The 12,093-nt window shown below is 39.0% G+C and overlaps 1 protein-coding gene across 1 annotated transcript in view; it reads left to right on the top strand.

The window, feature by feature from the left end:
* The window catches only part of RGS7BP (regulator of G protein signaling 7 binding protein), a 102,125-nt gene extending 93,706 nt beyond the window's left edge, over positions 1-8,419 (top strand). Inside the window, exon 6 of the mRNA XM_080679143.1 lies at positions 3,981-8,419. Within this exon, the coding sequence (XP_080535269.1) occupies positions 3,981-4,072 (92 nt within the window). The 3' untranslated portion in view covers positions 4,073-8,419. The remainder of the gene's footprint in view (positions 1-3,980) is intronic.
* The last annotated feature ends 3,674 nt before the right edge of the window (positions 8,420-12,093 follow it).

Here is a 12,093-nt window from a genome sequence, read left to right as displayed (position 1 = left end):
GGGTGACTGGGCCTGCAGGGAAGGGCAGTTGCGGGGGACCCAGGCCTGCAGGAGAGAGCAGTTGCGGGGGACCAGGCCTGCAGAGGAGGGCAGTTAGGGGTGACCAGGCCTGCAGGGGAGGGCAGTTATGGGTGACCAGGCCTGCAGGGGAGGGCAGTTAGGGGCAATCAGGCTGGCAGGGGAGTGGTTAGGGGGTGATCAGGCTGGCAGGCAGAAGTGGTTAGGGGCAATCTGGAAGGCAGGCAGGTGAGCAGTTGGGAGCCAGCAGTCCTGGATTGTGAGAGGGATGTCTGACTGCCACTGATTGGTGTAGCCACTGTAAGAAATAGTATAGAGGCTCCTCAAAATATGGAACTGCCTTATGACCCAGTAATTCCATTTCTGGGTATTTATCCAAATCGGATAAATACCAAAATACCCGGGATCGGGCCTAAATGGGCAGTTGGACATCCCTTGAGGGGTCCCAGATTGGAGAGGGTGCAGGCTAGACTGAGGGACATCCCCACCCCGTGCACGAATTTCATGCACCGGGCCTCTAGTATATATATATATATAAAGACTGAGTGAAGAGAATTTCAGTAGCACAAAAGGTTTTTCATTCACTGTAATGAATGCATAGATACAAGGGTCAGTCCTGTTTATTCAGTTACAGTTTACATTCAATATTATTCTGTGTTAGTTTCAGATGAGCAGAATAGTGGTTAGACAATCGTGTACTTTACAGAGTGGTCCCCCACTGCCTCAAACACCCACCCAGCCCCATGCTTATTTATCATGATATATTCCCTATGCTGTAATCTACATCTCTGTGACTATTCTGTAACTACCAATTTGTACTGCTTAATCCCTTCACCTTTTTCACATAGCCCCTCAACCCTCCTCCCCTCTGCTAACTGTCAGTCTTGGTACAAATCCTATATAATAAAAAGCTAATATGCAAATCAACTGAACAGCAGAACTACCGGTTGCTATGATCCACACTGACCACCAGGGGCCGATGATCAATGCAGGAGCTGCCCCCTGATGGACAGAGAAGCCAGGCTCACAGCTGGTGAGCACAGCTGTGGTGGTGGGAGCCTCTCCCGCCTCTGTGGCAGCGCTAAGGATGTCCAACTGATGGTTTAGGCTTGCTCCCTACTGGGAGCAGGCCTAAGACATCAGTCAGATATCCCCTGAGGGCTCCCGGACTAAGAGAGGGCGCAGGCCGGGATGAGGGACCCCCCTGAGTGCACGAATTTCATGCACTGAACCTCTAGTCTTTTAATATCTGTGTATAACAAAAAAGGAGAGAATGGGAACAAATGTACAGCATCCACATACCCCAGCATCCACATGCATACTTTCTTTGTAAATACAACATTGTAGTAGACATTTCCTCATGTAGTGAGAACTGTACATATCAGAATTGCATTTTATAATATATAAAATACCAATTAGGTCACTCCCCAAATCTCTTAAATGTTTGGAGAAAGGATATATGAAAATTCAGGAAATAGGTCTTCCAAGTCTTAAAGAAATAAAGTACAAAGACTTTCTTTCCTATAAATATCTTCATAGTTCTGGTGATTCTGTTCCAAGGAAGCATTGATTTGCAGATGAACTTGAGTTTCAGGAAATGTAGTCAGTATCCAAACAGATATCGAAAGATAAAATTCTTTACTCTTCAGAATCTGCTATATCTTTGCCATATCCAATTAGGTTAAGTCATTGCTCATTTGGTGGTTAAAGAAGTAAGAGTCCGAAAAATGTTGAGAAAGTGAGCTATCTTTCTGTTCCAAATATATCATGATTCATCTCTGAGATATTATCTTGAGAAGTCTGGCTCATATAGACTCTCTGACATTGCTTTCAATGTCTTAATTATTTAGGGTAAAATTTGTTTTTGCTTTTGTGTGTGTATATGTTTTTATGTTTTTATTGAATTTACTGGGGTCACATTGGTTAATAAAATTATATAGGTTTTAAACTATTTTTTATTGATTTGAGAGAGGGAGCTAAACATTGATGCAAGAGAGGAATATCGATTGGTTGCCTCCCATACACGCCCAACCAGGGATTGAACCTGCAACCTGGGTGCATACCCTAACCAGGAATCGAACCCACAACCTTTTAGTTTACAAGACGACACTCTAGCCAACTGAGCTACACTGGCCAGGGCTAAAATTATGTAGGTTTTAGGTGTATAATCCTATAATATATCATCTATACATTGTATTGTGTATTTATCACTCCAAGTCAAGTCTCCTTCTACCACCTTTATTCCCCCTTTACTCTCTTCCACCTCCCTAGGGCAAGTTTAATTATAAAAGAAAGACATCCTGTTTTTAGCTCTCAAAATGTTGACATCCAGATTATAGTGAATTATTTTTCACCATGGAAAGGACAAAGAGAGTCTTTTTTTCCCTCCATGTTAGCATAATGTGAGTTTTAAGAAAGGATTTTAATCTGAGGAGACTGGGAAAGTGGACTGTGTTTGACTAATTTGCTGTGCCCAGCTGAGGTACCTGTTTTCTTCCCTGGATCCAACTTGCTATTCAGTTTCATCTAAATGTATAACATAGTACATACCATTCCAAGGAACACTGTCCGCTTGGTGAGTGATGCTAATTTTCTTACAAGTATGATGCTAAGTTGCTTACATGAACCTTTGGGAAAGGGGAAGAAAGGCCTGAGCATTGGGATGACACAATTTACACAAGAGGACCCGAAAGCCAGGACTCTTTTTGTTCTTGACAGTTTCCTGAGCGCCTAGGCTCAGTCATCAGTAAAAACCAACCAGCCATGGGGTTGCCCTTAGCTCCAGTCTCACCATGTTCTAGCACAGTCCCAGTTGGCCATGAAAAGCATACTTGTTCATGGTCCTTCTCGAGCCTCTGGGACCCACACTGGCCAGTTCTGCCCAGCAGGATATTTCTACTCAGCCTCTCTTTGAACTGCACTATTTCCTAAAACCCAGCCCCTTAAACTAGATTTGGTTTTCAGGCTTATTTCTTCCTCTATTTGTCATCATGGGAAAAATTTTCAAATAAAACGTTATGAATTCAACAGCTGGCCAGCTTCTCTTGCCCTTGTTATGGATATATATAGAAAGTGGGAGAGGAAGACTAAACAGGGAATAGTTGACACTTCTTCCTGAGACATGAAGTAGGTGAATGGAGGCAAGGTGACCTTCCTGCATAATAGTAGCTCTATTTACTAAGTGCTTCCTCTCCGCTAGGCACCAAGGTATCCACCCAAGCTAAATGTTTTTCATAGATTATTTCTCTTAATCCTCCTCTAAGCAATGTTAAACCCTATTTGACAGATGGGGAAACTGAAGCTGAGTGAGTTTAAGTTGCATGTTCAAATTACAGAGCTAGTAAATAGCAGAGGCAAGTTTAGAAAAGAAGCCTACTTTCCCCAAAGCGTGGGCTCTTCCCAAGAATCTATACTTTTCCCAACTGAAAGATGGCAGCTAAGCAGTTTACATTTAATTCCAAGCCCTGGTTCTCAACTGTGGGCTCTCTGTCCCTCCCCCAGGGAATATTTGGCCATATCATTGTCACAACTGGTGGGGGAGTTGCTACTGGCATCTAGTGAGTTGAGGCCCTGATGCTATTAAACAGGCTACAATGCCCAGGACAGCCCCCAATAATAAAGAATTATCTGGCCCTAACCAGTTTGGCTCAGTGGATAGAGGGTCCCAGGTTTGATTCTGGTCAAGGGTAAGTATCTTGGTTGCAAGTACCAGTAGGGGGTGTGCAGGAGGCAGCTGATCGATGTTTCTCTCTCATCAATGTTTCTAACTCTCTCTCCCTCTCCCTCCCTCTCTGTAAAAAATCAATAAACTATATTAAAAAATTAAAAAAGAATTATCTGGTTCAGAATGTCCATAGTGATAAGGTTAATAAACCTTGATTCAAAAGATGGTGGATTTTTAAAGCCAATTCACAAGAAGGTTTTGTCTGTACCTCACTCATATGTACTTTGTCCCATCACAGATGACAGCAGTCTTCTAAATCTAACTTCCTACCCTCTGGTTAGAAGACGGAAGAGAAGGTTCTTTGGGCTATGTTGTCTCGTCTCAAGCTAGACAATTCCTCCTGGAAACCCACCCCAGGGGAGACCTGAAAAAAAACCACAGACGCCGAGGACCTCCAGACAGCTGAACCACAGTTATTGGTTTCTGACTATGTTTTCTATGCTTCCTTATTACTTTTATTCTCCACTCTCTACCCTCTTAAATGATTTTACATTTGAAAGTAGCTGCTGTCAAGGGGAAAAAAAAACAAAAACACAGATTCAAAAAGCAGGCTGTTTTTAAAAGGATTTTTAAAGTCGACATTGTGCATGTCTGCTCCAAACCATACCATGACAGATGCAAGAATTATTATTTTTAAATTATTTAAAGGTCTTTTAAAATGGATTATACAGAGAAAAATCATTTCATGTATACTAGTAAACCTATAACTTTTGCTGATCTCATGTTAAAAATTTATCTTATGTGGAAGAAGTCTTTAAACATAGAAATCCATTTAAAACTGCAAAACTGTGTTAAAATCCAATCTATCAATATCATTAGAAACAATATAAGCAAACACACCACCTCACCTATTGCTTTCTCTGCTTTCATTTACATTTAGTCTTCCATTCCATCAGAATCTAAGAGCTTCAACAGACAAATATCTTAATTTATAATGCAGCAAAGACCATCTATGAAAAATGTTTAAATTTTGTAAATACACAATAATCCTAATACCTTCGTACAGTGCATATCGGCAACTAATTTCCTTTCAATCCAATGGTGTCTTTTTCAGCTTCTTGGAGAATGAAGTAATCCAGTTAGGAAATGGTGTAGTAACATATACAATTACCCTCAAATGTAAAATTTGAATATTATGACATTTTGTTCTAATTGAAATCTGAAGCATGAAGTCTGCGCATCAGCATAGTGTTAACTCTTTAGGGCATGCTGGAATTAGCTCAGATCGTAAAAATATTTAACATTTTACATTGTTAATAAAATCTTTTCAGTTCAGCTAAGCTTGTCTCATTTTAGATGACGATGCAGATATGACTTTTCCAATGTGTACTCGGTGTCTTACCTTATGCAGATTCTTGAAAGCAGGACACATAAAGCAATACTATACTTTAGAAAGGAGGAAGCCACGTGCTGTTTTTCTGCTCACAGCTTTGTTGTGATCTTCCTCCACTAAACTTGTAACATGCTACACATTTTGTTGTATTCCCCACTGTTCTTTCTTTGGCCCATTTCCCAGACAGAATTTCCCATAGGTTGGCAGATCAGGCCTTTGGACTTCTTTTCTTTTTTCCGTAGTCTGAAAAATCCTGAAGTCAGACAAGAGGCACCAGTCTCTGGTATAATAAAAGGAGGATCAAGATGCCTATAAGTGGTGTATTCAAAGCACATCTTTAATCCCAACCCTATAATTTCTTCCTACTTATGTACACAGGCATTTACATGCCCACCAATATCTTGACCTGAAAACTAAGTATATTAAAGCCGTTAGCTTTAGTGAAGATGAAGACAAGTACAGACAAATTACTGGAATAATCATTGTATTAGGCTGAATTACATGAAATAGCTGATATTTGACTGTTTTGACCTAAGAAACGGCAATTTCATATAGTTCAACATAGTATCTAGTGTTGTGGAAATAATCTTTGGAATTGTCTTCTAGGTTTTTCAGGTTGAAAGGATTAAAGGGTTGGAAGAGATCTCAAAGGCTATGCAGGTCGCTGTGTGGATCACACCAGCTGGCTGTTGGCCTTATTCGTAGAGTCAGAGTTGTGTTCCAATGAACTGGTAATGGATGCATGATTATAGGTATGCTTGGCTTCATATAATGAAGTATCCTCGAAAATTACCCAAGAAAACCACAATTTTTTAAATCAAATACTTGTAGAACAAACAGTTGTGGGAATATGCTATTTAAAAGACACCTCAGGTGAGTACTCCCCTGCAAAGCAGGTAACCATTCCCAGATTTACCTGGTCTGCAAACCCTGGTTTTCATAAATGAGGTTTGATTAAAGCTTAATGTCCTTTCCTGAATGTGGTTCATTTTTATCCCCTGGAGTTAATTGACTTCAGGTCCATTGTTTTAGAGATTATGAAATAGCCTAATTTGGCACATTCTCACTTAGTCTCTGTCCTCTCCCATCTTTCTACTATATTAAACCCTTAGCTTCATTCTAGTTCCTACTAATCCATGCGCAGTTATTAACTGATAACTCTAACCTTGGTGTTCAGCACGTTCTTCTAAATGCCTGGCCTAAATCACTTCTGCTTGGTTAATTTGTGCTCACTCTAGCCTTAGTCTCTTAGTCTCAGCGTAAAAGTAACACTTAACTTCTGTGCAATTGTGCTTTGTACAACTGAAGACTGTTAATAAATTCAGGTCTCACCTCCATGATTGGGAGGACCATAGTAGCATTTCATGGAGATGGGAATTTGTCTAATTCCCTAGCTAGGCTTTTCATACCTAAGGTAAATAAATGCAACCACTTTATCTTCTATTCATAGTGCCTGTTTCCCAGCCTTTGATCAGTTTTGTAGTTCCCTTAGACACACTCCAAGATTTATAGATCTTTTTTCAGTGGCAGGTCCTAAAATTAAATTTAGTCCTCAAAGTCCTGATAACCTACACTGGCTCATAGTTGCAACAGGTAATTCACAGTCTCCCATTAGATATGCCAATGTGTCTCTTTAGGAGCCTGACCCCTGTCCTCTCCCACCAAAGGACTTTCTCAGGTGTAATTCCATGAGATAGAGTTCTAATGTCTCAGCTTCCTGCTGGCTTCTGCTTCCAGATTAGCAATAACACTGAGCTGATCTCTAGGGATAAGGAGAGAACATTGAATCCATTTTTGTTGCATGTACCCACATGCTTGAAAAAGAAAAGGATGTGAGCTGCTTCTGGCACACAATCTTCCACTTTACCACCATATTTTTAATGCCCCATGCTGCCTTCTTCTTCTTTTTTTTTATGATTATGAGGCAATACATGTTCTTTGCAGGAAATATGAAAAATACCACTAAGTATAAAGAAAATAAAAATCACCCGGTCCCACCACGATCACATTGTTTAAATCCACATTTCTAGGCATTGCATCAGTCAGTGGTGGGGCCCAAAGACACTTTTGGATAAGGTTTGTAAAGAAATGCCTGGAAGGCCAATGTGTCACTTTAAAATATGGGTCCACTAATGTTTTGCACACATCGAGGACAGATTCACGGCACTCTTCTGGGTGTGCCATTGTTCTGGAGTACAAAGAAGACTTTAGAAGTAGCACAGCCCTGCTGCCTCCTCTAATGAAAGCTCGTGGGGAGATTCTAAAATCCTGCCAGATCCTTTGGCTCCTTGGTGCTCCATGTAACATTTGATACTTACTGTTTGGCATTACTGCCACCTTCTGAAAGCTGAGCTTTAGAGTGAGAGGAGGAAACCAAGTATAAAAGCATCTAATTTATCTTAGCAAACAAATGGGCCATATTAAGAATGATCCTATATGAATTTCAGACTCTGGACACCTCAGAGTTGAAAGGATCAGGGATATCATCCAGATTAATTTCCCACCCCACACACATCCCTAAGCAATGTCTATCATTTCTTTGTATTCTAGAATATCACCAAATGCAAAATGCTCAAGTTTCAGGTAACTATAGATAGCATGAAAAAGAGTAGTGGTGGTATTGGCTCAAAATAAATCATTAGCATTAAATATAAAGTCCAGAAATAAACCCAAGAACATAGAAGAATGGAGTATATTATAAAAATAACATTTCAAATCCCTGAGGAAAGATTGGATTATTAAGTAAATTATATTAGTATTAGAGGCCTGATGCATGGATTCATGCACCAGTGGAGTACCTCAGCCTGGCCTGCAGGGATCGGGCCAAAACCGACTCTCTGACATCCCCCAAGGGGTCCCAGATTGCGAGAGGGCGGTTCTCAGGTAATGTACCCCAGAATCGGGCTCCCTCCTCTGTGCTTCCGGGTGTGTCACCTGAGAACCGCAGCTGCCAAGTCACCGCAGCTCAGCAGTTCCTGTGTTGAGCATCTGCCCCCTGGTGATCAGTGCATGTCATAGATACAGGTTGGACTATTGACCGGTCGGACAGTTGCTTAGGCTTTTATATAGATAGATAGATAGATAGATAACTGGCTAGCCATTTGGGGGGAATTATTATATCTATGCCTCATAACTTTTATCAAAATCAATTCTGACTGCAGTAAAGATTAAAATGCTAAAGCAAATAAATAAATATATAAAAGTACTAGCAGGCAATACTGATGAATATTTATATAATTTTCATGTGGAAAACAGCCTTTCTATGCATGACACAAAAGGAAGAAACCACAAAGGAAAAGATGGATGGATTTGACCAATTGAAAATCCAAAACTCCTATACAATGAAAAATAAATCAGATAAGGAGAAAACAAAAGTTTAAATATATGCAACAAAAAGTATAGACCTGTAATATATATCAGGAGTTCAAATTCCACTACTTGGATAAGTTTCTATGATTTACAATCCCCTATCCATCCAAATGTTGCCATTTCATTATTTTCTTTTCTACTACACTTTTTCATTATTGCTTATTTAATTGTCTATATCCACTAAACTGGAAGTTCAAGAGGGCAGCAACCATGTCTCTTTTGCTTACTGCTATATCTTCTACACATAACACAGTGCTAGACACAAAGCAAATACTAAAAACATTTATTGGATGAGTGAATAATGAATTCATGAATAAATGACATTTTATGACTCAAAAAAATATCAAACTTTCCAGTAGAAAATTGAGCCAAGACACAAACTGGCAATGTACCATAAATTTAAATAATGCACTAATGATAATTATGAAACTATTTGAATATACTGGCAATCAAAAATGTAAATTATTGTAATATATTCCTTTTTGTGTATCAGAAAGGTATAAATAATTAAAATGCCCAGGGACAGAAGGAAGTGTGGAAATGAATATTCTCTTACAGAGTCAACGTGAGTGTAAATTGAGTCAATCTTTCTGGAAAATATTTTGGCAATGTATTTTACATGTATGCCAGGTAATTCCACTTCAGGGAGATTCTCCTCGAAAAGGTCAGAAAAAAATGAACTAAGTTGCATTCATTCATCATTCAAAAAATATATGCAAGAAAGGATGCTTATAGCAGCAATATTTGGAGAAATAGAAAAATGTAAATACGTCTACAGTAAAGGGCTGGTTAAATATGGTATATCCTTTCAATGGAATACTGTGCACCAATTAAGAATAAGCATCATATGTATATGTAGGGAAATAAAGAAGCTATATTGTTAAATGAAAAAAGAAAGTTACAGAAGAAAGCCATTTTAAAAAATATACATATACATGTGTGCATTAAAGAGTCTGAAAGGCTATTTGCTAAAATGTTAACAGCAATTATCTCTGAGAGGTGAGATTTGGAACAATTATATTTTCTTTTTGCATATCTGTAATTTCTGAATTTTCCACAATAAGCATGTAGTATCTGTATAATTTTTCAGGGAATAAATAGCAATGTTCACAATATATATTAAATATAAAACACATGTTATAAAACAGTATGGATAGTATGATACAATATTTGTAAAAAAGAAAATTATATATAAATCTATCTATGTATGTATATATATATATGCATAAGAAGGCTAGAAGGACATACATTAAATGTTAATAGTAGTTATTTATGGGTAGTGGGATTATGGGTGATTATTTTTTCTTTTTGCTTTTCTGTGTTTTCTAATTTTTCTACAATGAATATGTATTACTTGTGTAATAAAAACTATTAATAAAAGTTTTAAAAAAAGAATTAAAAAGTGGAATAGACATTGTTACTCACCACTCCCCATATCCTTCATCCTCCCCATATCCAGAGAGGCAGAGAGAAAGGGAAAGAGGAGAGAAGAGAAGAGAGGGGAAGGGAGGGGAGAAACTAGGAGGTAAGGAGAGAAGGAGAAAGGGAAAAGGGTAAGAGAAAGAAGTCAAAGTCAAGTCAGTGGAGGAAGGATTAAAACAGGCTTTGGAAACTATTTTACTCACAATAGCACTGTATCTAAATTTAGTTCAATTTTTTGGAAAGCTACAACAACAGCAAAATACAATGAGTTAAATAATTTTATTTTCTAATAAAAGAAAATTATACACATGTGGAGAGACATCTAGGAATTAAGCTCTGACAGGAATGTCTCCCAAGAAGTTTCTCCAAAGGCAAGCTTTGCGGTCCAGCTAGTTGTCATGAGCTGTGCAGTACAGCCTGGAGTCACACGGACTTTTGTCTGCATCTCGGCTATTCTGCAACTAATTATACGACTATGGCTAGCAGTTCCAATATCCATTCTCTCCTTTTTTCCTGTAGTAACAGAGACCCCAAATTTCAGCGAGACACTGGCCACCTAAAGTAAAGACTCCATTTCCCAGGCTCCCTGTGGCTATACTGTATATCTGAATTTTGGACTACAGGATATGAGTGGAATTGTGTGATTTCCGGTAACATTCCTAAAATAAGGGGCATGCATTTCTATGCTCTTCCTCTTTTCCCACTAGGCTGCAATGAAAGCATAAAGGTGGAGCTGAAACAACTGTCTTGGAGTCAGAAATGGACACTACATGAAGTTAACAGAAGTGCCTTAGCAGACCCAAATCACCTTTCTTCTTCCTGTTATCTGCTAAATGATGAATCCATTTATAATTTATATCTCATTTAAGGCATTAATAAGGTGAATCTTTGTACAGAAGAACCTGCTCACTAAACTAATTAACATCTGTGAGCCTCGGTTGCCTCAGAGTAAAATGAAGATAATATTAATATCACAAAAGGTTCAACCCAATAATTGTCCAGTTATTGGCTTAGCACCAAAGCTCATTTATGAGAACAATCCAACAAATGAATCATTACATGAGACTGTGCACAGAACAGTGGACAAAGGCAAATTTTTTAAATAAAGTGTTTTTAATCAAATGGTCAATTGATTTGCATATGAAAAAAATAAACTTCTATTTTGCCTCATTCCAAGTTGATTATTGACCTTAAGGTAAATGGTAATAAAACAATAAAGCTTCCAGAAGATGATATAGGAGAATATCTTCACACCTGTAGAGCTGTGAAATTGTTTCTAACAGGACTCAAACCACTTTGGAAAACTGTTTAACACTATTTACTACTGTAGAATACACGTGTACCCTGTGATCCAATAGTTTCACTCCTAGATAGAGACCCAACAGAATTGTGTGTGTGTGCATACTCAAAGACAGGTAAAAGAATAATTTGTATTGGCATTATTTTTAATAGCCAAAGCCATAAACTATTCAAAGATCTATCAATAGAAGAATGGCAAAGTAAATTGTGTTATATTGATATAATTGAATACTATAGGGCAGTAAAAAGAAATGAACTCCATTACAGCCATGTACAACCACATAAAAGAATGAAACCAAAATAATGTTGAATGCAAGAAAGCGAGATGTAAAAGAATACACATACTGCCATTAGCAGCCAACATTCACAGCCGCTGAGAGATGGATGCCCTGGCTCAGTGAAACAGACACCATGGCACCTAGTACAGCTCACCCCTAGCACTGCGCGGATCCACTAGCTTCTCACATGGATTTGCTCCATCCGGATAAAGCTTCTGGATTCTGGGATCACAGTTCATATATACAAGATGAGGGATAATGGGACAAACCACAGCCCCGCTTTGTAGTTGGTCCCAAGACTATATAGGCGATACTCATCGTGTCCCTCCTCTAATCTCCCATTCTAGACCCCCCTCATCCTACTTGGGCACTCCTGAGCTTGGTGACCAGGACCCTCACCCCTGAGTGGTCAGACACCCTGGTTACCATGCCTTTAGTAGATTGTGGTTGCTGCACTTGCCCATTTACAGTTAAACTTGGGCATGAGATACCAAGAGGTGACCCGATGGGTCATCTGAGTGCCAAACACACTCCTCTGGGCCCTCCTTATGTTGCGGTTACTCTGCTTCCTGGTGATAATCAGAGTCCATAACCTCGGTCAGTTTGGTAACTTTTATTTTCTGGCATGAGAAGCCTAAAGTGACCAGGTA

The sequence above is a fragment of the Plecotus auritus genome (genome assembly GCF_963455305.1).
Source record: "Plecotus auritus genome assembly, chromosome: 7".
Lineage (NCBI taxonomy): Eukaryota > Metazoa > Chordata > Mammalia > Chiroptera > Vespertilionidae > Plecotus > Plecotus auritus.
This window is presented reverse-complemented; position numbering and strand designations above follow the sequence as displayed.